Raw genomic sequence first — 25,923 nt, 5'->3', positions numbered from 1 at the left:
TGGCCCGCATTCAAACTCATACCATGCTAATTTTTTCAATTCCGTTGGTAAATTCTCACCATATTTCTTAGCTCAAATTTCTGGTTCACACAGGCAGAGGGATTGGCTGCCCTTGATCACGGATCCATTCTGGTCCAAGCAGCTGGGCGGTGGCCGGTCACATTGCTTAAAATATGGCCTCCTAAGCACAGTCCACAGGGGAGAGATTGGAGGTATTCAGGGGCTTGAGCTACCTGAGACAGGAACTCAGAGTTGTGGGTTACCTTAATTACCAATGAAGAATCAGGTGTGAATCGCATGGGAGGAAGATATTACACAAAAGAAAAAAAAAAAGCTTTATTGTCGTCTTAGCCAATATCCCTGGGCAAGATGAGGGCACAGCGCGAGACTGTGTTCACAGTGCGGCAGTGACCTCCAGGAAGCATGCTTCGGGGACTGGCTGCTCAGATTGCTGCCTCAAAGCCAGCAGTCCGGAGTCCCCCTGCCAGCTTACTACCTGGAGATGCCTGGACTCAGGGAGACTCTGCTTGGCAGCGGGCTGGCCCTTCCCACACAGACCATGTGATATATGTTGTTACTCAGATGAACTTTGAGATATTTGAGGCAAAAGAGAACCAAATTAGTACCTCTAAGCCCCTGCCTGGGTACCTCCCTGGAACATTTGGGCCTGTCACACATTCCAGGAGGGAGCAGCAGCACAGCTGCAGTCACAGCTGCCAGAAACAGGCCTGGGCTAAGGCCTGTGGGGGGAAGGGGCAGAGGCTGGAGGGCTTCCTCTGGGGGCCCTGAGTGAGCTCACCCTCACCCCCATGCTCACTGAATTCATCCATCCCAGGCGGCTTGGCTAAGAGCCCAGGCTTGAGGGGCTCTCCCAGAACAGTCCCTGGGCCACCTCCAGCGGTGGGGGAGGGTGAGTTCCAGGCCTAGCCCAGTTCTCCAGAAACCAGAGGGGGGTGGGGGAAGCACATGAAATGCCAGAGGATTTTGAGGGGAAAGAAGAGGAGGTGTGATGGGATGATGGGTGGTGGTAGTACTTTGCCACTTCAAGGTAGAAAAATGCAAGGAAGTAAAGTTTTTATCTGTTTTCTGGCAATCCCAGTGCAGAATTCCAGGAGGCGCAAGGATGACATCATGTCTTACAACTGGAAATCTTGATAATTCTGTGAAATGGAGCCCCTGCCTGCCCCACCTTTCTGATGGAAGCGCCTTTATATTTATGTGTTTAACACTATACTTTTTATCACCTTTAAATGAGGGCTTGACAGCTACCAAATGTAGATTACCAAGCATGAAGATCACATAAAATGAACTTCACTTCAAACATCTGGTATACAAAAAGTCCATGGATAGTATTAGAAAGTTACAAAAGAAAATTCTTAAAAAATAATGAAAAAGGTTTAAAAATTGATCCCCCATCCCCCAAGTCCAAATAATAGTGGTCTAGGTAACCATGGTAAATGCTTCATATATTCATTCCTTTGGTAGGAATGAGTTGGTGTGGAACTGTATATTCAAGTGTGTGTGCAAGGACACTCTCAGGCAAACTACACCCAGGGGGGCAGACACACAGCTGAGTTTTTGTTGTTCGAGGCACTTCATATCCACATTCTAAAGTCTGCCACCTTCCCAGTACATCTGACAATTTACTTCTTTGGAGGCAGGACATTTTCTTCAAAGAAGCCTGGGTTGACGACATTCCCTGCTGGAAAGTATCTGGCCACCACGAAGGAGGACCCATCGCTGGCAGATGCCTTCCCCACTCCCATTTTCTTCGTGTTTTTCCAAACCATGGCTGTGAAGTGTCCTGCAGTGGGGTGGGCAGGGAAGAGGGAAACAGGTTAGTTAGCAGAAGGATGTTTCAAGGGAATCTTGAGAGCCTTCACCATCCTACCAGAGCTTGATCTTCACAGACACCAGTCAGAGGAAGGAGACATAAGACACCTAAGTGCCTGATTTTTCTGAAGTCATTCAGCCCTTGCTCAGCTCGGCACTTTTTCTTCTTCTTCTTCTTTTTTTTTTTTAAAGATTTATTTTAATTACTTATGCATACAAGAACTGGAGTGTAGGCCAGAAGTGCGGGGAGGGGGGTGGGGTTAGTGAGAGGAGTCACCAGAGACAGAGTGGGGAACAGAACAGGAAGACTGACTGAAATACACTGCTGAGGGGAGCAGCGGGCAAGACAGGAGAGGTCTGCTGGGCCATGTGGGTCAGCTCCCTAGTCGGGGATCCAACCTGTGCCTCAGTGGCTTGATAGCACTGAGACTTAACCCCTTGCGTCACCAGGGAGGCCCTTAGCACTTCTTGATGCCGAAAGGTTTCATGGTCTCTCATGATGACAAATCTGTGCAAACCCAGACAATTAGGAGGCCACCCTTTCTAGCACCTGGCTCCAACCCATCTCTCCAAACTGCACATTCTTCAAGGTCACCAACCATCTCCATGTTCCTCCTCAGTGGTCACTTTTTGTCTTCATCTTACTTGACATCTCAGGATCACTTAATCAATAGTGTTGACTCCTTCCCTTTCCAAAGTAGTCTCCTCTTTCAGTTTCTATGATGCCACCCAGTCTCGAATTCTCCCTATCTGCTGTCTCTTCTTCCTCCTCTTCCATCTCACTTCTCACTGGTAAATGGTGGAGGACCTGCATTTCTCAAGACTCGATCCTGGACTCTCTTTTCTTGTTGTACTCTTTAGACAGTTTCAACTCTCCCTGGCTCCCAACTTTATTTCTCCAGCCCAAAGCGATCCTCTGTGCTGCAGACACTCCTACTTATTTGACATTCCTACTTGAACTTCTCACGAGCATCTCAAATGTAACCATCCAAGCCTCACTCTTGATTTTAGTCCCCCATGTCCTGAGTTATCCTTCTCCCCACCCTCCCATTTCCATGAGTGGTACCTCTATATATCTGACTTGAGGGCTTGCTCTGCCTTCCTCCCTCTCCCTCATTTCCCCACAACAACTTTTTCTTCATTCTGGAAGAATCTAACTCTAAAATGTATTTCAAGTCCGCCCACTCCCAAAATCTTGGTCCCAACCAGAATCTATTCTCATTCAGAGCACTATAATAGCCCTCAATGGTTTTCCAGTGCCCACCTTTGCCGCTTCCAATTCACTTTCTACTTAAGTAGCCAAAGTGATAGTTTTGAGATATAAAATCTGTTTATTCCTCTGCTTAAAAATCCTGCCATTGGGGGCCTCCCTGGTGCCCAGGGGTTAAGTCTCAGCTCTACCACCATGAAGGCTTGAGTTCGATCCTGGCCAGGGAGTTAACACACATATGGCACAGCAGACCTCTCCTGTCTCACCTGTTGCTCCCCTCAGCAAAGGATTTCTGCTGTTCTGCTCCCCACTCTGTCTCTGGTGAATCCCCACACACACCCCTACCTCTGGCATATACCCCAGTTCTTCTATGCAAAAATAAATAAAATCTTTTTTTAAAATCTCTCATTTTTGTGGTTTATTTTTTACATCATTATTCAGTTTCAAACAATATTTGCTTCCCCCCCTCAGGTGTAGTCCCCATAGAGTTTCCTTCCCCAAGGCACCCGTGCACCATCACCTCAGTCCCCTGTGCTCCTTCCTTCCTCCCTCTCACCCCCTCCCTCCTCCTCCCCTGCAGGATGTCTCTGATTCATAATTGTCCATTTTTGCTTTGTTGTGTTTTGTACTGTTATTATTTTTTTACACTGATTTCTTATTTGGTTCCCCTATATTCCTGCTATAAGTGAAACCATGCGATATTTCTCTTTTTCCTTCTGGCTTATTTCACTGAGCATAATTCCTTCTAGCTTCATCCACGTTGCTGCGAATGGCTTGAGTTTATCTTTTCTTGATTGCTGAATAATATTCCATTGTGTATATATGCCTGCCATCAATTCCAACTGCACCGAGAATAAAAGTGAATGCTTCAGCCCAATGGCCTCCTTTCATTCCCTGAACACACTGGTCACTTCCCACCATGGAGCACTTGCACATGCCAGTCACTGTGCCAGATGTTCTTCTGATGACCAAGGTCATCTTGTCCCTGAGGCTGCAGTCTAATGTCACTTGTTCAGAGAAGTCTTTCATACTCACTCTTTCATCTCCTGAGCACCTCCCTCCCAATATAGTCTCATCTACTTGTTCCTGTCACTCCCTCCTCCCCCAGCAGTCTTACCATGTGCGGTGTCTATTTGTCCAAGCATTTGCTAATTGCTTGGCTCTTTCAACAGGTAATGAGCCCCACCTGGGCAGTGACCAAATTGTTTTATTCCCCCAAAGTATGCCTATGATCTTCACATAGTCCAGCATGTGAAAGTGCCAAATAAACTTTTGTCAAATGAATGGAATGAATGAATGCAAGGCATGTGGAAGAACCATCTCGGACTCTGATTCTTCCCTCATTGGAAGCATAGCCCTTCTATGTTTTGAGCTTTTGAGACCTTGACAAATTAGAACATCCTTCATTCTCTCTGTTCTAAGCCAAACAGCCCAGTCCCTTCTCAAGCTACTGCCTGACCCTCTAGACACTTCTTGGGCTGGTGAGGCTCCTCAGCATCAGTATCCCACAGCTCAGCTGCCTCTTCCTCCCTCCAGGGTCTTTCTAGCTGCTAACGCAGCTTAGCCTCCATCTCCTTCCTACACTCCATTTTGGGCACAGTCTATGCAAGACGACAGATTCCAAAAGTCCCACACCACCAAACCAAGTTTCAGCCTCTTCCAGAAAGGGACCCTTCAAACAGCCAATAAGAAGTCACCTGGTCAGTACCAGCGAGGTCATCTGCCTGCCAGGTCCTGCCACTCCCTCAAGGAAACTGACCAGCTGCAGCCAGTTCAGGTTTCGCTACTTTAACTTACTGGTTCCTGCTCACTTCTGCCTATAAAAGTCATTTCGAAGGGCTCCGCTGAGCTCCTTTCTATTTGAGTCTATCCCAGAGTCAGGGATGCTGCCTGATTCATGGATCATGGAATAAAGTCAGTAAGATCTTTTAAGACTTACTCAGTGTAGGGTAAATGGAAGTGATCAGGTTTTTTCCACCATTCCGCCAATTAGCATCAGTGATCGACACCAGTGGTCTCACACGCGTGCCTGATGGCAGCACTTGGAGTATGGCGTGGGCATGTGTAAGTGGGGACACCTGAGTGGGGAGGCTGAGCTTATGAGAGTGGTTGCAGCATAGGACGGGAGGCACAGAGCAGTAGAGACCAGAGAAGAGACCACGAGAGGACGTCAGAGAGCCCAGAATGAGTGAAGACTAGGCGGGGGCCAGGAGAACTGCTAGCCTCCTGGCCCTCAGACCCCCATGCGGGCCCTGCACCTGGTCGCCTCACTACAAATGGTGTAGAAAGATCATTAAAACCCTCAAAAAGCCACTGAGGGTTCCAGGATGCTCCTTTACCCATCTGCCCACATCACAGAAAACCTGCTCTGTGCCTTGCTGGTGCTACACTATGGTTTTCAAAACACTCTTTGCTCAATGACCATAATAAATTCTTCTGGGCCTCCCCTGGTGGTGCAGGTGGTTGAGCGCAGCGCTGTGAAGCTGTCTGCAGCCTCTGCAGCACCGGTTCAATCCGGGCTGGCTGACGAGGATCCCACATGGCCCAGCAGACCTCTCCTGTCATGCCCACTGCTCCCCTCAGCAGTGTATTTCGTCAGTCTGCCTGCTCTGTTGTCTTTGGTGAATCCTCTCACCTTCCCAAGCATCTGGCCTGCACCCCAGTTCTTGTATAAATAAATAAATAAATAAATCTTTTTTAAAAAATAAAATAAATTCTTCTTATCTCTTAGAAGAAGAAGTCAGAGTTGAGTACTCAACCACCAACAGCCTTTGACAGGTCCAAGGGATATTTGCTTCCTTGTCACAGGATGGCATTCATTTGCTAAATGAACCCTGAAGAGATCATAGTTTCTCCTCATGGGCAAGTCATGAGCACTACATCCCCAGTAGTTAACACTGGGCCTGGCACATAGTAGATGCTCAATAAATAGCTGATGGAGAAAGGAGGGAGGAGAAAAACCATGATCAGAGTAACTACACTCTCCATAGGGTGGTTAAGAAAGAAAGAGGGCAACCATTTTACTCTCAGTAGGATGGACATTAATAAAAAATAAATCAAACAAGCAGAAAATAACAAGTTGTAGGAGAAATGAGTTAAAAACCAGGCTTTTTCCACCCTCTTCCATTAGCATCTATAACTGGCACTTGTGCTCTTGCATGCACACCTGTAATTATATGAAGCAGGGACACATGTCCTGAGAGGTGAGGGGCTATAAGGGTGTCAATCCCTCTGAGACGGAAGGACGAGGAGGCAGCCAGAGAAATACTGAGAGAGAAAGCTGGTCTGGCCACTGATTCAGCATTAAAGGCCTGTACGTCTACCAAAGGCTCCAAAATTATCTTTTTGTCTGCAAAAGCCAACAATGAACCTACCTGGCCTAGAATGGTTGCAAAACAAAGCACTGGTTAAGTTTTGGAGAAACTGAGATCCTGTACCTTGCTGATGGGAATGCAAAATGGTACAGCCACTGTGGAAGACAATATGGCCATTTCTCAAAGCATTAAATGTAGAATCACCATATGATCCAATAATTCTAGAAAGACCCCTCCCCGAAAGATTTGAAAGCAGGTACTCAGACATGTACACTTGTGTTCACAGCTGCATTATTTACAAAAGCCAAAAGGGGGAAAAAAACAATGTTCATCCACAGGCGAACAGAGAAACACTCATGTACCCACTGTGGAATATTATCTAGCCTTAAAAAGGAATGAAGTTCTGGGGCCTCCCTGGTGGCGCAGGCAATTGAGCGCAGCCGTCCGCAGCCTCTGCAGTGCCAGTTCGATCCCCACAGGCCCCGGAGCAACCCACATGGCGAGCAGACCTCTTCTGTCTCGCCCGCTGCTCCCCTCAGCAGTGTATTTCGTCAGTCTGCCTGTTCTGTTCCCCACTCTGCCTCTGGTGAATCCTCTCATCCTCCTGCACATCTGGCCTATACCCTGGTTCTTGTATAAATAAAATAAATCTTTTTTTTTTTTAAAGGAATGAAGTTCTGATGCATGCACCCACATGCATGAACCTTGAGGACATTCTGCTAATGGAAATGTCAGATACAAAAGGACAAACACTGTATGATTCCACCTACATAAGTCAAATTCTTAGAAAATGGAACCAAGTCACCAGGACTGGGATAGGGACAGTAGGGAAGATGGGGAGCTATTGTTTAAGGTGCTCAGAGTTTAAATTTGGGAAGGTGAAAAAGTTCATGAGATGGACAGTGGGGATGGCTGCACGAAAGCGCGTCACAGCCAAACTATATGTTTACAAATGACTAAAATGGCAAAGTTTATGTTAAGTGTATTTTACCACAAAATTAAAGGGAAGAGAGGGATGGCAACTGAGACTGGTATCCACACTCTTCTAAAGTTAAAGAGTTAAAGTTGATATTTCCATGTGTGCCTCATACATGGTAAGGACTGAATAAATATTCATGGTCTAAATTGTATGTTCCATCCCTTCAGCTGAAGTCCATTTTTATAATTTTAAAAATTTGATATAGTTTATTTTTTCATCGATATCGACAAAATATTTGAGGGCTACTAAATTTGGTCACTAACCAGACATAAACACAAATCAGCAGAGTTGATGTGAGACAACCAAAGCAAGAATGAAAGGAAAATGAGCCCTTGGAGCAATTACACATCTTTACCAGTTAGCCTTAAACCTGTATTAACCATCGCCCAACCTGCTCTGATTTTCACCTCAGAACAGAGAACAGGTATTGCATCAGGCAACACCACACTGATAAAGAAATGAGATCATGGAGCAGGCTACATAATGCAGGATGCTGCTGAAGAGCAAGATCCTGGCCTTTTTATTGATAGAATAATCATATATCATCAGTTGTAAGGGGAAGAAGGAAAAAAGAAAAAAGGAAAGAAGGTAAGTAGAAAATGTGCTGTCATCTACATTATCAGGGATTGTGAGTCTGCTGTCCAGGCACTTCTCATCTGCTTGATGACAAGGTATTGTAATTGAGATCAAGCTGTAGTTCCCCAGCCTTGGTTTCAATCTTATCCACAAGGCATAGCTTCTGGGGTCCCATGTTATACATCGGTCCTTGGCCCTCTGGGCATTCCCAGTCATACCTCGTGATGCCTAAGTTGGGAGTATGTTTTATGCATCAGTCATCAGCCCCCAGGCATTCCTGGTCATACCTCATGATGCATAGCCTTCCCAGCATGATCCAGCCTTGTGCTCGAGTGATTTGAAAGGCATCTTGCAGGGTTGGGCTCCTGTACCTAACTGACTGGGCTGTTCGGACCTTGCTTAGGATTTAGAACTGTATGTAACAAAATGGTGGCCGAACAGGCTGCTTAGGATTAGCAGACCCACAGACAAGCACTTCTTGCTGACTCACCCTTGGTCCTTAGACTGTGGACTCACTTTGCCAAGTGTCCAGCTTCTACAGGCTGTCTTTTCTTTAAGGCTCAAGCAAGCCCTTTTTCAGCCAAGCCTCCTTTCCCAGAACCACAGGCTCTGGCCCTTGACCCACCCCCTCTCTCAGGGCTCCCAGACAAGGAAGAGTTGCCATTTGTCTGCTGGTTGCCAACGAAACGATGTCAACACAACATGCTTAGGGAGCATGAATGCTGTGGAAGCCTTTTCCAAACAGATGAGACTGATCTTTTGCCTGGCTGGGAGCTTCAGTCTACACAGAGATAATTAAGAATGAGTATGTAGGGCTCAAGTGAAAGACACAACTTCCTTAGCAACCATCAGATACACACTGTTTTTTCTAACAGCTTCCTTTTTCTTTTCTTTTTTTTTTTTTCCCTAAAGGGATCACATCCTCTTTCTTACTATAGGCCCAAACTTCTAGAATATATCTGTGGAAAACACATTAATAAGTTCCATATATTCTTGCAAAGGAATTTGCCCAACAGTGAGAAAGCATGAGAAGGCTCTTTTTGTATTGATATGGATCAATCCTTGACCATTTTCAATGTGAAGAAAGCAAATGCGAAAGAGATGGCATATTTGACTCTTGAGTCTAGAAAGGGGGAATAAGAATACACACACACAAAAACTGGCACAGGCTCAGAACTGCTCTAGAATCATACACAAGACACATCGTGGGTGCTGAGGGGAGGTGCAGGAGCACAGGGATGGTAGGGAGGACCTTCTAGAGCTTACAAATTTCATATCAGATCATTAAAATAGAATGTAACAAAGGAATTTAAGAAACTGTTTCTCTCCACTCGCTATATAGCATAGGCTTGTGTCCATCACAACAGCAAGGTCTTGGTTGGGGACAGATTATAGGATATTTTAAAGACCCCTTTCTCTACGGGACTTGGTCAGGGAAACTCTGAACAATGGTTCAGCAGGGGGAAGCTGGGGTGATGGGTCTGAGGCCCTTGCTGAGGAAAGGTCTTGCAAGCCCAGATAATAACAGCAACCAAAGCTATGCTCCGGGGTTGGCTCAGGCTCTGTGCCCAGGCAATGCCCTCCGGCCCTGAAAGGCTACAAAACCAGTTGCTCTAACTGTCTTCTTTAGCGGTGGGGGTTGTGGGGCACTGGTGGGGTAGGAGACCAGTGATCATAGCAAGTTAAGTCCCATTCCCACTTCTGACACTCAGGTGATTCCCGCTGTGGACCGTGGGCCATGGAAAAAGGATCAGACTGGACACAGTCTTGAGAGAAGATTCTTCCCCTTTCTGGCCTTGGCATCCTCCTCTCCAAAATGGGTCGAATAAAGCCCTACATTCAAGTGGCACCACGGAGGCTGACATGGCTTGGTGGTGGAGGTGGTGTGCACACGTGAGCAAGGATGCATGTTCAATGGCTCATGAATCGTGCTCATAAGAAAAGCAAATCTGGGCCCAATGAAATAAGATCTGGATGCTGATTTTTATGAAAAGAAGACAAGGTTCTGCCTCCATCTCCTTAATCATGGCTAGGAGGCTGCTACTTCTCCCACCCCACCCCTCAAAGTGCAGTGCCACAGAATCATTGATTCAATCGCTGGGTGTGGGGGGTGGGGTGGGTGCTTGACTCTGTACCAGCCTGGAGTGCTGAGAGCAGGAACACCTTGGCAGAGGCTTGATACCTCTGCCCTATCCCTGCCCACACAGTTGCAAAAACCCTTGCCCAAAGAGTTGCAAACCACAGGAAATGTGGTTCTCAGAAAACTTCCTGCTTCTGAAGAATCCTCCAGAGGGTGGGAGGTCATACATGGCCCCACCCATGAGGGGGGTAGAGGTAAGGAGTGGGGTAGAGGTAAGGGGTGGGTAGAGGTAAGGGGTCGGGCAGAGGTATGGGGTGGCGCAGAGGTATGGGGTGCACAGAGAATTCCCTCTTCCCTTCCTGGGCCCTTATGGTCAGGGACACTCAGAGCCCTTCCCGACTCATCCTGGGCCCCAGGAAGAGCTGAGTGGGTTCTGGGAAGGCAAGGAACCTGGCCAGGCCTGGCGAGGGGCAGGATGAAGCCCAGAGCTCAGAGCAGCTACCTGGGCTTTGGTCAGCTGAGCATTCACCACTCACCATGGAGGCCTGTGAGAAAGGCTGGTGGTTCCATGGCAGGCTCCTCCATGCATCTAAGCACCAGTTCTCATCAGAATGTTCCATCACCACCTTGTTCCTCTTCCTCGGGGACAGGGCAGGATACAGAGTCAACCCGGGTTTACACAACTAATTGTGCCAGAACTGAGACTAGATTCAGATTTTCCATATCCCATGCTTCCCTGAACCACAAACCAAAACATAGAGATGGAGGGAGAATGCCTAGGAGGCCCTGTGGTGTGGCGTGTGGCCAGGATGTGGGGGAGGAAGGGAGGAGAGGTGTGAAGGGAGTAGGGGCTGTCATCAGAGGCAGGAACAGCAGATAAATCAGGAAAATAACCTAGACAGAGAGGATTTTAGAATATTCTGACTGCTGGAGAGGGCTGGATTGGAGGTGAGCAAGACTGCACATAGGATGACAGGTTTAAAAGTGCAGAAAGACCACTCAGGGAGAGAAGCACGACACAGCTTTAAAAGCTTGTTCGTCTCCTATGAAGGACTAAGCTGGGGGTGGGGGTCCTAGCTGAGGTGCTCATACATGGTGGAGTGTGTTTGTCTATGTGTGTTAGGAGAGGTAGTTGGGAAAGACTTTTACTCTTTCTTTGGGTAAAGTCAAGTCAAGAAATACGGAAGAGGGCCTCCCTGGTGGTGCAGCAGGTTGAGCGCAGCGCTATGAAGCTGTCCGCAGCCTCTGTAGCGCGGGTGCGATCCCGGCCATCCAGGAGATACTACATGGTGGGGCAGACCTCTCCTGTCTTGCCCGCTGCTCCCCTCAGCAGTGTTTTCGCTCCGCCTGACTCTTCTGTGACCCGCTCCATCTCTGGTGAAGCCTTTCACCCTCCCACACCTCTGGCCTGTACCCCAGTTCTTGTGTAAATAAATAATTTTTTTTTTTCAAAAAGGGGGACTTCCTGGTGGTGCAGGTGATTGAGCGCAGCGCTGTGAAGCTGTCCAGAGCCTCTGCGGTGCCAGTTCGATCCCCGCTGGCCAGGGAGCAACCCACATGGCGGGGCAGACCTCTCCTGTCTCGCCCACTGCTCCCCTCAGCAGTGTATTTCAGTCAGTCTGCCTGTTCTGTTCCCCGCTCTGTCTCTGGTGAATCCTCTCACCCTCCCACACATCTGGCCTGTACCCCGGTTCTTGTATAAATAAATAAATCTTTTTTAAAAAAATAAAATAAAAGGAAAGGAAAGAAATACGGAAGAGGTACAACAGGAGGGAAATGATGATTGCCAGAGGATTATCACCTCTTCAAAATCAGACACCAAACTGCAACTGGGCCACAGCGCTGCTGGACCCCGCCACTCACCAGTCCCAGAGGTGAAGCCAGGCTGCTGGAAGTTGTAGCTCTTAATTTCACTGTACCATCTATCTGCCACCTCCTGTCCTGCATAGAAAAGACAGGGTTTTAAAACACAGCAACAAAATTGGTCTATTCTCTATTTTCCCACCTTTTCCCATTAACCCCAAATCACCTATCCCACCGCTACACATCTGAAAAAGCCCCAGCGAGTTGGAACAGGAGCATATCAGGCTGAAGACAGCGCCTTGTTGGGGGTTGGGAAGAGCCCTGACCTGGGATCTGGGGAACCTATATCTATGTCCCCACCCTGCCACTAACTCACTGTATAATCGGGGGCCAGGCCTTCCCTTTTCCAGGCCTCTGCACAAAAGGGCAGATTCAAACTTACTCCAAGGACTTCTAACGAGGCTCCCAGTTTCCAGGAGGCTCTGCCCACTGCCCACCCTAAGTCTGGCTCCTGAAATAACTACAGGAGGAAAGGCAGTTGAACTGGTAGGCCAGGGTCTTCACTGCAGGCAGGAGCTCCTCCACTGGCCGATCTGTCAGCCTGGCAGGCAGTAATATGAGAGAACCCTCCGCGTTTTCCTGAAAGCTGCTGATCTTAGAGTCAGATCTCAGGTGCTACTTAAAGTGCAGATTCTGCCTTCATTAGGACCAGGGAGGAGCATAAGTGTCTGTGTTTCAAATAATTTCCAGACCTGGCTTCTTGCTGCTGGTGGGTGGACCACACTGAGTAGCAAGGCCTTGACCTCACCTGGGGAGCATCTACTGATGCGGCGGCCCTGCCTAGACTGTGTCAGGGACTCTGCTGGAGGGCCCAGGCATTGATATTTTTAAAAAGCTCTGCAAAAGACCCCGAAGTACAAGCCAGAGTGGAGAAACACTGCCATAGAGACCACTACCCCACCCCTTCTTTGTAGATGTGGGGAAACCGGGATCGAAAGGGGGGGTGTCCCCCAGTAGCTCAAGGCTCCACAGTGCAGGGCCTGTAGGAGCAGAGGGTTGGGGAGCTGATTCCCACCCCTCTGTGTCCTCCTTTCTGCTCCCCCACTCCCCTCCTCTCACCCTCTTTCTCCCCAACCCCTCCGTGGCTGCTGGCGGGTGTGCAGACCTTTTGCAGGAGCATGCACACACCTTCTGGAGGGGCCCCCAGCATTGCAGTCCCGGGCTAGGCCTGAGCTGCTGGGGAAACCATGTGGACTCGCTGGGCTTCCCCAGGGAACCCAGGAATGTGAGGGCAGGGAAGGCGGGGCCTTTCTCCCGCTGGGGTTTGGAGACTAAGTCATGCCAACATTTTTCCTAAAAAGCTACATCAGGGCTGTCGGGGCTCAAGAATGTTTGATCACTGCGGTGGGATCACCATTTCTGGCAGTGACCTTGGATGTAGGAATTATCTTTCCCGTCAATTTTTTTTCCAACATAGGGCAAGTTCTATTGAGTTTTTCCAGTGATAGAGTTCAGTCATCAGCACTGTAAAAAAAAATGTAGGAAAAGGTGGAGAAAGTAAAAATCTTCTGTAGCTGGGGCGGCTTGGGGAGGGCACGGGTCAGGGTGAGATTCTGCCCAGAAATGGCTGTTCTCCTGATCCCCGCCCCTCAGCGGGAGCCCCTGGGAGGGGGAAGGGCAGGCAGTCTGAGTCATGTCTGTTCCTGGCACCCCCCTCAGCCTGGCCCTGCGCTGGCCTCCAGAGACCTTGAGCACTGCAGTCAGCCTCCAGGAGCAAGCAAGAAGGCTCTGGGGCTCCTTCCCCTTTCTTGGTGTAAGGCTGCACCACACAGGCATGGAGGGTGCAGGGGCCAGGAAGGGCCTGAATGCTGGATGCCCTCAGCCCAGCAACGGGAGGGGAGCGGAGAAAGCCACCCACCTGTCTGATCGTAGGATGCCCACGCCAGGTTCTCTCCACACTGGCCGCGACTGGATTCCGCGCTGTGCTTGAGGATCCTGGTGCTGGCCAGAGCCTCCGAATACCTGCGGGGCCCATGGGGCTCTCTCAGAGCGGTGCAAGCCGGAAGTGCCCAGAGCTTAAGCCCTAACCGGTGTGGCTGAGCTTTTTCCGTGCCTGGACTGGCTGAGGAAACTGAGGAGTGTCCCACCTGTATCTCTTCTGAGCCCCCCAACAGTCCCATTTTACAGAGGCGCAAACTGATGTTCAGAGGAACAAGGGACCTACCTTCCTAGGTAAGAGGCAGAGGGGTCATTCAAATTTGGCTGTCTACCCGCAAACCCTGCATCCCGCCAGCCACCCCAGGGTCCCTTTACGACTGCAGCAGCAGCACTGGGTAGGGCTTGAGTCTCCTTCAGGTGCTAGAGGACTCACTGCTGAGCTTCCCGGTTGAGCTTCTTGCAGAGCTTCAACGGGGGGACGCCATGCTTCTGCCGGTACTCGTTGTGGGCCTTCAGAACCTCATTATTAAACTGCTTGGAAGCTGCAATTTCAAAATGGAGAATGTCTTGGCACACAGAAAAGACCCATCAAATGACTGGCAGCAGACTTCCCAGGGACACTCATTTCAAACTTCAGGCCACAGGGAGAAGCTGTTGTTCCCCTTTGGCACCCCAGCCAGATGGGCTGCTCCACACCTCTGCTGACTCCACCCTCTCATCTCTGCATATCCACACCCCTTGGGGCATGCAGGGCCACACGGGGTCTTGATTCAAGGCAGTGGGAGGCTATTGAATGGGATAGGGAGGTGAGCGGAGAAGACCTGTGCTTCTGAAAGACCCTGCTGGCTGCTAGGTGGGATAGAGATGCAGGGCAGGTATTGGGGGGCTGGTCAGTGAGCAACTGGGCTTTTGAAAGAAAATGTTAAAAGGAGACCGGGTATCTCAGACTGGACCTATGATATGTGGTGGGGCCTGGGAAAGGCTAGAGGGGACAGTTCTGAGAGACAGACCTGGCTGGAGTGGAGGGGTGCCCGTGGAGTGGCAAAACCAGGAAGATAGAGGGACAGAGGGAAAAAAGGAGCAGGGAAGCACAGCTGTGCGGAAAATGAGGGAAGAGCGTGGAAGAGAACATGTCGGTCTTGGGGGACAAGGTGTGATCAACTGAGCCCAGGTTTGCAGTGAGGGAAGAGGTAGAGCCTGCGCCCAACTGGGTCATGATCTCAGAAAGGGCAAGGGCAAGGGGTCAGGGTTGGGGGAGAAAGAAAGGATGAATCCAAGACAGACAATATCAATAATGACAGAAGTGACTTCAGTTTGGATCTCAAACGGCGCCCCATTCATCTACCATCCTCCATCCACCATCCTCCACTCATCCATCTAGCCAACGATTATCTAGGATCCTCTGTCCACCTCTCCAGCACCGTTGATTTTTCTCTGACCAGCAGCAGCATCCATCCAATCTGTCTGTCCATCTACTCATCTTCTGTCTGGGTACCTCCTCTGTGCAATATACACAGAGGATATGTAAGAGGAGGTCATAGATTGTGTGCTAGAGACCCGAGGCAAATCAGCCATGTCCAGCCCTCAACACACACAGAAGGGAGTCAGCCTTGTAAACAGATACTAGCAAACTGCGTGATAAATGCCAAGGTGCTGATGACATAGGTCAGGAGGAACTCAGAGAGCAAATAGTCTGTTATGAAGGATCAGGAAGGAGGTAAGCACTGACTTGAGTCCCCAAAGATGTCTGGGCAGGAACTAGCCAGGTCAAGATGGTGAAGGCACAGAGCATCAGCCTTGGGAATCGGGGAATTACTTTCAGTGGAAATGGGAGTGAGTTATGAGTGAGGGCCACAGAGAGCCTGAACTGAGCTACTCCCATCTGGCAGGAGCCAATCCCCAAGGCCTAGCAGTTGTGGAGGCTGGAAGAGTATCCACCAGAGGATGGAAGAAGCACCCCTCCTTCTACTGGCCCAGGTCAGATTCACCAGCTGCCTCTTCTCTGTCTTTTGACCTTAGGGATTGAGGACATGGCCCAATAAAAATCCTCTTCCCCTCCCTCACCCAGATCTGCCATGTCTCCTGGGCCTTCAAACCAAATCCCAATCAGGTCTCTAAAGAGACCTAAGGGGGTGGGCCTCCCCTGGTGGCGCGGGCGGTTGAGTGCAGCGCTGTGAAGCTGTCCAGCTGTCCACAGCCTCTGTAGCGCCGGTTTGATCCCAGCCGGCCGGCGAGAATCCCACATGGCACGGCAGACCTCTCCTGTCTCACCCACTGCTCCCCTCAGCAGTGTATTTCGTCAGTCTGCCTGTTCTGTTCCCCCTCTGTCTCTGGTGAATCCTCTCACACCTCCCCACATCCCGCCCCGCACATCTGGCCTATACCCCGGTTCTTGTATAAATAAATAAATCTTTAAAAATAATAAAATTAACTTAAAAAAAAAAAAAAAGAAACCTAAGGGGAAGACCCTCAAGGAGCTTGGGCAAGATGCAGATAGATGAGGGTAAGGTAACTGTGGGTCATGCCAGCCACAGCTGAGTTGCCCAGAGGGTTTCTGATGAATTGAGTGAGTGGTACCGACTGCAGATTCTGGGGCCTATCAGGGAAGTTCAGCGAGGTCTAGCCACAGAAATGTGGGGTGAGATGGAATGTGGGAGGTTTTGGTTGACAAGCAGAGATGGGGAGATGCTGTGAACAAGGGACATGAAGGTGAAAACCGTGGCCATGGTAGCTGAGCATGCAAGTCTTTGGGTCTTTGTGGAGTTTAGTGGAGGGAGGGAGAGGGAAGTACTGGTGAAGGGTACATGGTTTGTGATTTGCAAGATGAAAAAGTTCTGGATCTCTGTTTTACAGCACATGAAGATACTGAACACTGCTGAAATGTATACTTAAAAGTGGTTAGGTGGGAAATTTTATGTTACATGTTTTTAACCACAATAATAAGGAAATCAGGGTTAGCATGATAATGTGGCATTTAGATAACAGAATTATAGGGGTTTTCAAAGAACGTCTCAGGTGGAAATGGTGGGAGCCGTCCATGTGTGATGAGCCACGAGGAGGCCTGGCTCCTGCGCTGGCCAGTGTCCAGCCAGAACGCTTCACTCAGCCAGTCCCACCCTGTCGCGGGGGTGACATCTGAAGTGAGTTCCGAAGCGGTGATGCAGGGGAGAAGAGCTAGCTATGGGGTCTTACATGGTCAAATTGCAAGTAACTGAGAAAGTTCCTTCTAATCCTGAGACCTTGCAACGGCCCATCAGGATTGGATGAGAGGAGATAAGAACAACTGGCCTTACTCCCAGGAGCTCACAGCTTCTCTTAAAAGATCAAAATGTGGGGCCTCCCTGGTGGTGGAAGAGGTTAAGATGCAACCTATGAAGCTATCGCCAGCCATTGCAGCAAGAGTTCAATCCCCAGCCAGCGAGCTACCCATATGGCACAGCAGATCTCTTCTGACTCGCCTGCTGCTCCCCTCAGCAGTGTATTTCAGTGAGTCTGCCTGCTCTGCTCCCCACTCTGTCTCTGGTGAATCCTTTCACCCCCCCACACTTTTGGACTGTACCCTAGTTCTTGTAAGCATAAATAAATAAATCTTTAAAAAAAAAAAGATCAAAATGTGGGTGCACACCTCAGAGTGGCAGATGGTGCCCATCTGAGTGACCAGCATGGCCAAGCCCATCCTAATGTCCCTTCCAGCTCCCATATCCCAGGCAGGTCATGGTGGGACACCAGGGAGATGCATGGAAGGGCACAGCACGAGGAGTGGTGACCATAGATGTATCCAGGAAGGCTCCCAGAAGGCATTCCTATATCAGGAAGCCTGAGGTCAGAAAGCGAAGGGCACAGCAAGGGCCCGGGTGGAAGAGGTCATGTGGTAGAGATAAGGACAGTGGGTGAGGAGATAGGGAGAAGTCAGTTTAAAGGCAGCCCTGAGTTCTGGGGTCAGGTTGCACTGGACCCCATAATGCTGTAGACCCTATAGTCTCCTTGGCAGAGCGGGGCTATAAAGTTGCTAAAAACTAGGTCACTACATTCCCAGAATATGGGAAGTAAAGAAAAAAAAAAGCGACAGTTCTGGTACCCAACCTAAGCTCAGTGCCCAGAAGCCAAAGCTAGTTGATGTCCCGGGAGGGCCAGTTCCTGCACCAGAGTTCCCAGGAAGGGGTGAAGAGGCCTGTTTGATAATCAGGAGGGGAGCCCTCTCTCCCCACCCCTGGTTGGGAGGCATGGGGGCCTCATGACCACACCTCTGATGGACCCTCGAGTCCACGCCCCTTACAGCTGCAGGCCAGCCCAGGTGGCTCCTCTGAGCAGGGCCTCAGCCTTGGGGAGATAACTTATCACTGGGGATCACATCCAGAAGAGGCACACCCTATGTCTGTAGAAACCCCAGAAACACAGATAAACATAAGGGGGAAAAAACCTTCAAAGAAAACTCACCCACCTTTGCATTAGGTCAGGGGTTATGTCCTTCTTTTGTAGGCAGGTAAACATCATGCTGGGTCTGGGTATGACCTTATTTACTTTTTACTACCTTTTTCGAGGGCTTCCAGTACTACACCCATTTTTTTCTTTTTGTGAGTAAACTGAAGCTCAAGAAAGGAAATACCCTGCCTAGATTCCAACAGCTGGTTAAGGTGTTGACTCAGCAGGAGGAAAACTGGGTCTGAGGGGAAACCCCTGTGCTGGTTCAAAGTCCACACTCCCAGTGCCAGGAGACAAAGGAAATTAGAGAAGAGACAGAGGGGGTTGCCATGACAATGGGGGTCATCTCTTAGGTCTGATGACCTAGCAGGAAGAACAGGCTCATAGGAGGTTGCAGCTGACCTTAAATCTCTGAGGGGAAAGAAGAGGAGGAAGGAAGCGCAGCAAAGAAATAAGATTTCTCAAGAGCCTCCTCTGTGCCAAGCCCTTTAGAGGCAGACCTGCCTGAGCGGCCACAGAGGAAAGCAGAGCAGGCCTGGGGCTTGAGGTCAGAGCTACTGGAAGGTAGAAAGTGGAAGGAGCCCACTGGGCAAGCTCCCTGAGTTGAGAGGAGGTGGGCTGAACTGGGGGCTCCTGCTCTGAGGTCTCAGGGGCGAAAGTGTCTAACTGCTGTATAGACTCTGAGATCTGTGGCCTCCTCCCTCCTGGCTGTTGGCTGGGACAGGCCCTCCTCAGCATCCCTCTTCTACTGTGGCCTTCCTGTGCTCAGCCAGTCTCTCATCTCTGCCTTCTGCAGACTCCCCACCAAAGAGGCCCAGGATGGTCAGGGTCCAGGGCAGTTATTGCAGACTGGTCCCTTCTGTCCGCTTGGCAAGAGGCTAGAAAGTTACCTTTGGGGCAAAGCTAGTTTTGCTAGTTTATCAGGAAGAATAAAAATGTTGATTTGAAAAAAAAAAGAATGCTTTTCAAATGGGTAACTCCTGTTCTCTCAGCCCAAGTTCTGGGGAATTCAAGAAGCAAATTCCAGCTAGGCTTTTTCCCAGCTGTATGATCCTGGACAAGTTGCTTAATCACTCTGTGCCTCATTTCCCCCAAATATAACATGGGAATAATAGTATCTCCCTCACAGGGTTGTTGTGAGAATTGATTAATCTATATAAATGCTTTAGAACAGTTCTGGGACATAGAGGACAATTATTAAATGTCAACTATTGGGTAGAGACCCTTTAATGTATGGCTCTGAGAGAAACTGCCCAGATCCCCTCCTTAATTTTAAGGGGAGCAGAAGTGGTATTTTTTTTCTTTTTTTATTCTTTTAAAGATTTATTCATTTATTTATGCATACAAGAGCTGGGTACAGGCCAGAGATGCGGGGGGAGGGGGGGAGGTGAGAGGATCCACCAGAGACAGAGCAGGGAACAGAACAGGCAGACGGACTGAAACACACTGCTGAGGGGAGCAGCGGGCGAGACAGGAGAGGTCTGCCATGCCATGTGGGTTTCTTCCTGGCTGGCTGGGGATCGAACTCATGTTGCAGAGGCTGTGGATTGCTTCATAGTGCGGTCCTTAACCCCTTGCACCACCAGGGAGGCCACAGAAGTGGTATTTAAATTGATCTTGGATGACCTCTCTCAACATATCTAAGCTTGCATATTTTCTGAGTGAATGAATAAAGGAAGGAGACTTTCACAGCAGCACTGGAAATGTGGGAAATGTGTGTGTGTGTCTTGGGAAGGACATGTTAATTGCCCAAGGTCACACAAAGCAATTACTTAGATCAGATCTAAGAACTTCCCTCCCTTCACCCGCTCTCCAGTCTCATATGGTACACACTCTCCATTTCACAGACATCCTTAATAAAAACAGGTGTCAATGAAGAATTGCTCAATTGCTTACTGGAACAGGGCAGTCTGAGGAGGATTAGCTCTAGGCTGCCCCTTTTGCAAACAGACAATAGTGGTTGAAGGGCTGAAGAAGCCAGGGCAGGGTGAGCTGATTCAGGTCTGCAGAGGTAGTATTTTTTCCAGGCCTGCCTGGGACCACTCTCAGAGCATGCTAAATCCCCCCAACAGCCCTACCCACCCACCCATCCCTAGCCGACCCAGTTCCAATCTGTGTGATTAGGAAGATGACATCTGAGGTTTTTCAAAATGTTTTCAGAGCAGGGAAATCCTTTCTTTGAACATTTGTTTTTTCTATAAGGTCTGCTTATAGACCTTATAAGAACTGTTGGGCCTGACCTTGCCTGGAGCCTCCCCTGTAGAGGTAAAGGACCTGGCTCAGTAGAAAATTCCTGAGCCTGTTGGTCCCTAAAGGCTCTGATAACCTCTGGTCAAGGGAATTTAGGTCACAGGACACCAAATTCCTAGAGATAAGTCAAGAGTGCGTGGTGAGCCTCAAGAGGCTGGAGTCCAGGCAGGTGGGGAGTGGGTGGGAGTAGTCCATGTAATAGAGGAGGGAGCACACAGCTGGGAAATCAGAGCTGGGTTCAGGTCCCAGGTCATCCACTTATTGGCCAAGGTGTGTGCTTGGGCAAGGTCCTCAGCCTCCGTAAATCTATAAAGTTGATAATAACCTCCTTGCAGGATTGTTACAAAAGTTGGTAACGCAGAAAATCTCTAGCTCCAAGACTGGTACACAGTAGGAGCTTAATAATTGGTGATCACTATTATCAGGGATTAGAGGTTTCCACTTTGCCCAAGGGCATTGTCTTCCTCTGGCCCCATCACACTTGTTGCAAACTGACTCTGAACAGGGAGACCAAGGCTGGAGGTGGGACTTGGGAGCCATGAACACCACTCAAGGTTCTTCTGGGATTTCAGGGGTGTCAGTTAAGTGATACTTTCTCAGCAGCACGGGGTATATCTGAGGTTAAAGATTCAAAGGAGACTGACTCCTATGCCATGATGAGGAAACTGAGGCCCCAAAGAGGCAGTGACTGGCTTGTGGTGGTCTTTATGAAACCAGGTAAAGCCCCTATGTGACTGCACCTTCTGAGTGCTACCTCTGCTGCAGCGCATGTACAACTTCAGGCTAATGTCTGGATCCTCAAGGTTGGCCCTGTGCTGAAGACTCATTGGGTTTAGGTCATCCAGAAAAGTCGCTTTCACTTGGGGTCCCTTAGGAGAGCCAGACATTGTCATGGGGACTCATAGTCTTTGAGGGAGAGAAATAAAACATGCGTGGCTATGAGGGAGACAGCCAGGGCCAGCATTCTTTCTGAAAGGTGCCTGAGTATATGAGGAGGGGGGGTGGGGTTGAAGAGGTGGCCCCTGTCTAAATCAGCTCTAACTTGCCTCTGCAACTGCCCCCTCCTCTGAAACCTGCCCGACCCTTCATCTCCAGTCCTAGAAGGTGTCACCACCTTTCTGCGCCCAGATGTATGCCATTGGCCCTTCCCTCTCATTCATAAATCCCTTACAGTTGGCTCAAGGCTACCATCCCCTAATCCCATTCTCCCAATCTCAGTTCCTACTTTCTACTTTCTAAGGAGCCAGGCACTGCATATTTACCTCCTAATCAGTTCTGTGATTCATGTCACAATCCAAATGAGCACTCTAGAGGCAGGGCCGTGCCCTACACAGCTTTGTGTGGAGTGGACGGATGCAAACTGGAGAAAAACACAGATGGATGAAAAGAGAGAAGAATGAGCTCACAACTGAATATTAGCAGTTCTGGAAAACTGTTTCTTAGGGAAGGCACCAGAAACAATTGGTTGATTCAACGTAACTTCAGAGAATTGGTGTACTTTCTCCTAGCTTACAAAGAAAGGAGTTGATTTCCCAAGCAGGAATCGCTAAATGTTCTCACATCCGCCATGCTCTTGCTCCATCACCCTGGCATCTACTTAACTACACGGCACCCCCATGTCACCTTCTCAAACTGTGAAGGGCCCTGGGCCACCTGCGTTGGACACATGGGGAAAGTGAGGTGCAGAGAGTAAAGAGACTTTCTCAGGATCAGCACAGCAAGTGATTAGCAGAGCCAGGGTTGAAAGCCAGACGGCTCACGACAGGAAAGACAGTTAGGACCAACGCCAGAGAAGGCCACTTCCAACCCTGGCACCTTATGAGAATGGATCATGAGAAGAGAAAAGTTCAAGAAGGGACCCAGCCATTTTCCTCTCTGGCTGACAACCCCAGCTTCCCATGAAGCAGCACTTCTGAACTCTGTGCAACAGCTGTGCACTAAGCTCCGCCGACGCAGACATGTCTGCCAGTAGTGAGGGGTCTGGGGACAGCATCCCACACTGACTGCTGGGAGGGCTGCAACAAAGAAGGCACTGGGTGGGGCCCTCCCTTTGGGTGTAGGGGGGATCAGGAATGGGCTCCCAGCCCAGGAGTAGAGCCTTGAAGGATGGGTAGAATTTTTTAGGGGAAGAGGCAGAGTGGTGCTGGTGGCGAGCACTGGGAAAGGAAGCTGGGAAAGAGCCAGCGTGGGCCTCAGAATGGCCTGAGTGTAGGGTGAAGCGTGGGGTGATGACCAGCTCCCCAAGGGGGTGGTGGTAGCAGGAGCTGGACCGTGTGTACTCATTCACCTGCAGGCAAAGGGACAGAGGACTTTAGGGTGTGACAGGAAGAGGCTGCGTTTTAGAAAGTTCATCTGAACAGTCACAGGGGTGAGGATGGCCCCACTCCTCAAAGATAAAGTGAAAGCCTGAGTGGGGAGTTTGTGCCCAAGTGGAGTCAGACTGGGCCTGGCACAAGGCCTAGTACATGAAGGAGAGAGATGCTCAGGGCTGCCCTTAGGAGGCTGGTCGCGGACGCTGCTCTGCGGGGGAGATGCTCTCACTGGCTTTCCCCAACTCCAACTGTCCAGAAACAAAGCAAACGCCACGCCCAGCCCACCGCAGAGCGCTGCTCCCCGCCTGGAAACCCTCCCGGGCGCAACCTCTGGCTCGCAGACGGGGGGACCCTCCTCGGTCTTGCCTTCTCCTCCTCTCCCCGGGGCCAACGGCTTCCTGGCTGCGGTGGAAGCAGCCCGCGCTGAGCCTCCGGGCGTTGTGCCAGCGCACCCCTTCCTCGCGCACCCCGGCTTCCGCAGCGCAGTAGCAGCAAGTCTCACGCGCTCAGGCGGCCGCTCGGCTCCCCCAGGACCCAGCCTGCCGCGGGGCACCCAGCCCCGCGCCGGGGAGTGTCCCCGAGGCCTGGGCGTCCCACCCATCCCGCCCGCTGCCCGGCGGGCCCAGCTGGCTCACCTGACTTGCCCATGGCCGGCTCGGCGCGCTCTTCGGCTCCTGCTGCCGCTGCGCTGCGTCCCCTCGCTAGCCCCGAGCCGCTCGGATGGCCGAGGCGAAGGCCCGGCACAGCCCCTCCCCTGCGCGGCCCGGCCCCCGCCTTATAAGGCAGAGGCAGCTGCAGGCTGAGGCGCCCGGGGCCACCCCGCCGGCTGCCTGGAGGAGGCGCGGCGCGGCGCGCAAAGCGCTAGGCTAGTCTCCCCACAGGATTCCCCAGCGAATGCCCAGGGTTCTCCAGGGGGCGCACGGGAAATAAAGAGTACATAAGTAGGGCCTCCCTGGTGGCGCAAGGGGTTAAGATGCAATATATGAAGCTATTTGCAGCCACTGCAACATGAGTTCCATCCCTGGCCAGGGAGCTACCCACATGGCACAGGAGACCTCTCCTGTCTCGCCCTCTGCTCCCCTCAGCAGTGTATTTCGTCAGTCTGCCTGTTCTGCTTCCCACTATGTCTCTGGTGAATCCTCTCACCTCCCACACCTCTGGCCTGTACCCCAGTTCTTGTATGTATAAATAAATAAATCTTTTTAAAAAGGGGGGGGTACATAAATAAGCCCAAACTTCCCACCGGCTCTGAGTAGCTCCTGAGAGGCTGATGCGCAGGGAGACCCAGTTTTGCTGTCACAACCGGCGTGGTTGGGGGTTGGTGCTCTTCCCTCCTGGGTCTGACCCCCATATCTCAAGCTCCAAGTGGTCACTTTCCCCTCCTCAGTGACACCTCAGTCCTCTCCCCAGAACACCTCTAGGTGCAAGCCCAGGCTGCAGTTGGGCACCCCTAAACCCTACCATGTGGGTTGCCTCCAGGAGGCTCCAGCACCAGCACTCTGATCTGTCCATCTGTCCTCTGTTCCCTATCAGATCACCCCTGGAATCTGGCTCCAGATCTGTCTCCTCAACTTCCTAACTTCATCCCATGCTCTAGTCCAGCTAGACATGGTTGTTTCCACTGTCTTGAGATTTCCCACCAACTTGCCTTTGCTCAAGCTGTTACATCAGCCTGAAGTGTTGGTTGGTTTCTGTTCATTCAGTTACTTCCCATTCCTCAGAGCCCATGGGGTCCTTCAGTTCCTGAGGCCTGGCCTCTTCTAACCTTGGGGGCAGTGATCATACTGGGGAGGCTCTGGTCTCCTCAGTTTCCCACCTCTGTGTGAGGAAACACTTGCATGAAGACATCACCCCTGACAGTGTGAGACTTGCCAGAGTGACTCCTGACTGGGGCACCCACTCTCTAAACCTGACTCCAAGGAAGCTAATTTAAAGACCTATCACTAAATGGGCACGAGGAAGACTGACATGCAGATGTCCTGCAGGGCTGCAGGAGGACTGGATACTGCCCTCTATTCCCTCCCTCGATTTCAGGCAAATTCATTTTTATTCTTGAAAAGGTTATTCTTTTCCAATATACGTGTGGGCTCTACTCCATCGATCTGTATACACATAATTACACTGTATACACATAATATCACCACCGTCTAGATTACTACAGCACTATAATAAGTCTTGAAGTCAGGCAGTAATCCTATTCTTTTTTTTTTTTTTCTTTTCAAGGTAGTTTTGTTCATTTTAGATCCTTTGCATTTCCATATAAATTTTAGAATTACCTTGTAAATAACTGCAAAACAAAGGGATTTTGATTAGGATTGCCTGGAATTTATAGATAAACGTGGGGAGAACTGACATCTTAGCAATATTGAGCTTGCTGACTCATCAGCATGTGTATCTTCATACTTATATCATCTTTAATTTCTCTTGGCTGCTTTGTGAGATGCTGGTCTGTAGTTAGTTTTCTGTTTTCTATGTCTTACATATTCTATTGTCTTTTTCAGATTTGGGGGTCACCTAAATAGATTATTCTCTACTTGTCAAGCAGGCCAAAACCAGCAGATGTCTACTCTAGCTCCCATTTCAGAAGAGGGGGTTTTGTTTCTGTCCTAAAAGTTACCCCAGAATGTGCTACACCCTGTGACTCAGCCCTTCTCAGTATCTCAGCTCTTCCAACATTATGAATTTTTTCCCAGACTGGGTTGGAACTATGGTTACAGACTATGCTCTAAGCCCTTCAGACTTTGGCTCTTGATTTGCAGGCATTTTTGGAATAAAAAATTCATTGTAATATAAAAGTTCAGTGGGTAGAAGTCCACGGCAAATAGAAAAGCAAGGGAAAGAACAACTTTGGCAGAAAATCTTATTTTATCCTGTTATACTCTATTTGTTATTAATGTTAGAAAATAAATTGAATGCAACCAGAGCTGTGCAGTACTGAGAGGAAAATACACATTATAAGAAATCTGAGCATAAGCTTTCAGTTAGATCCGGGTTTCAAATAATCCCCGCTCTGCCACTTACCAGCCATGTGACCTTGGAGAAATGTAACCTATCAAGCCTTAGTTGTATCAACTGCAAATGGTATTAATAATCCCACTTGTCTTGTAGAGGGGTACTGAGCATTGCACAAGATAGTTAATTTAATGCATTTGGTACTATGTTTGCAGGAAAGGAATTCTCGAGCCATCTTGACAAAGTTGTCAGGA

The 25,923-nt window shown here is 49.7% G+C and overlaps 1 protein-coding gene across 1 annotated transcript; it reads right to left on the bottom strand.

Moving 5' to 3' along the window:
* Window positions 1–1,643: 1,643 nt before the first annotated feature.
* On the bottom strand, window positions 1,644–15,810 carry GLIPR2 (GLI pathogenesis related 2; the record flags this gene model as incomplete). Its single annotated transcript, XM_084237831.1, has 5 exons — window positions 1,644–1,804; window positions 11,856–11,933; window positions 13,714–13,817; window positions 14,167–14,275; window positions 15,798–15,810. The coding sequence occupies 5 exons, from the start codon at window positions 15,808–15,810 to the stop codon at window positions 1,644–1,646; spliced, it is 465 nt and encodes a 154-aa protein (XP_084093957.1).
* Between the last annotated feature and the right edge of the window lie 10,113 nt (window positions 15,811–25,923).

Source organism: Talpa europaea (genome assembly GCF_964194135.1).
Source record: "Talpa europaea genome assembly, chromosome: 7".
NCBI classification, from domain to species: domain Eukaryota; kingdom Metazoa; phylum Chordata; class Mammalia; order Eulipotyphla; family Talpidae; genus Talpa; species Talpa europaea.
The sequence above is the reverse complement of the archived record's forward strand: the minus strand, read 5'-3'. Positions and strand labels throughout refer to the sequence as shown.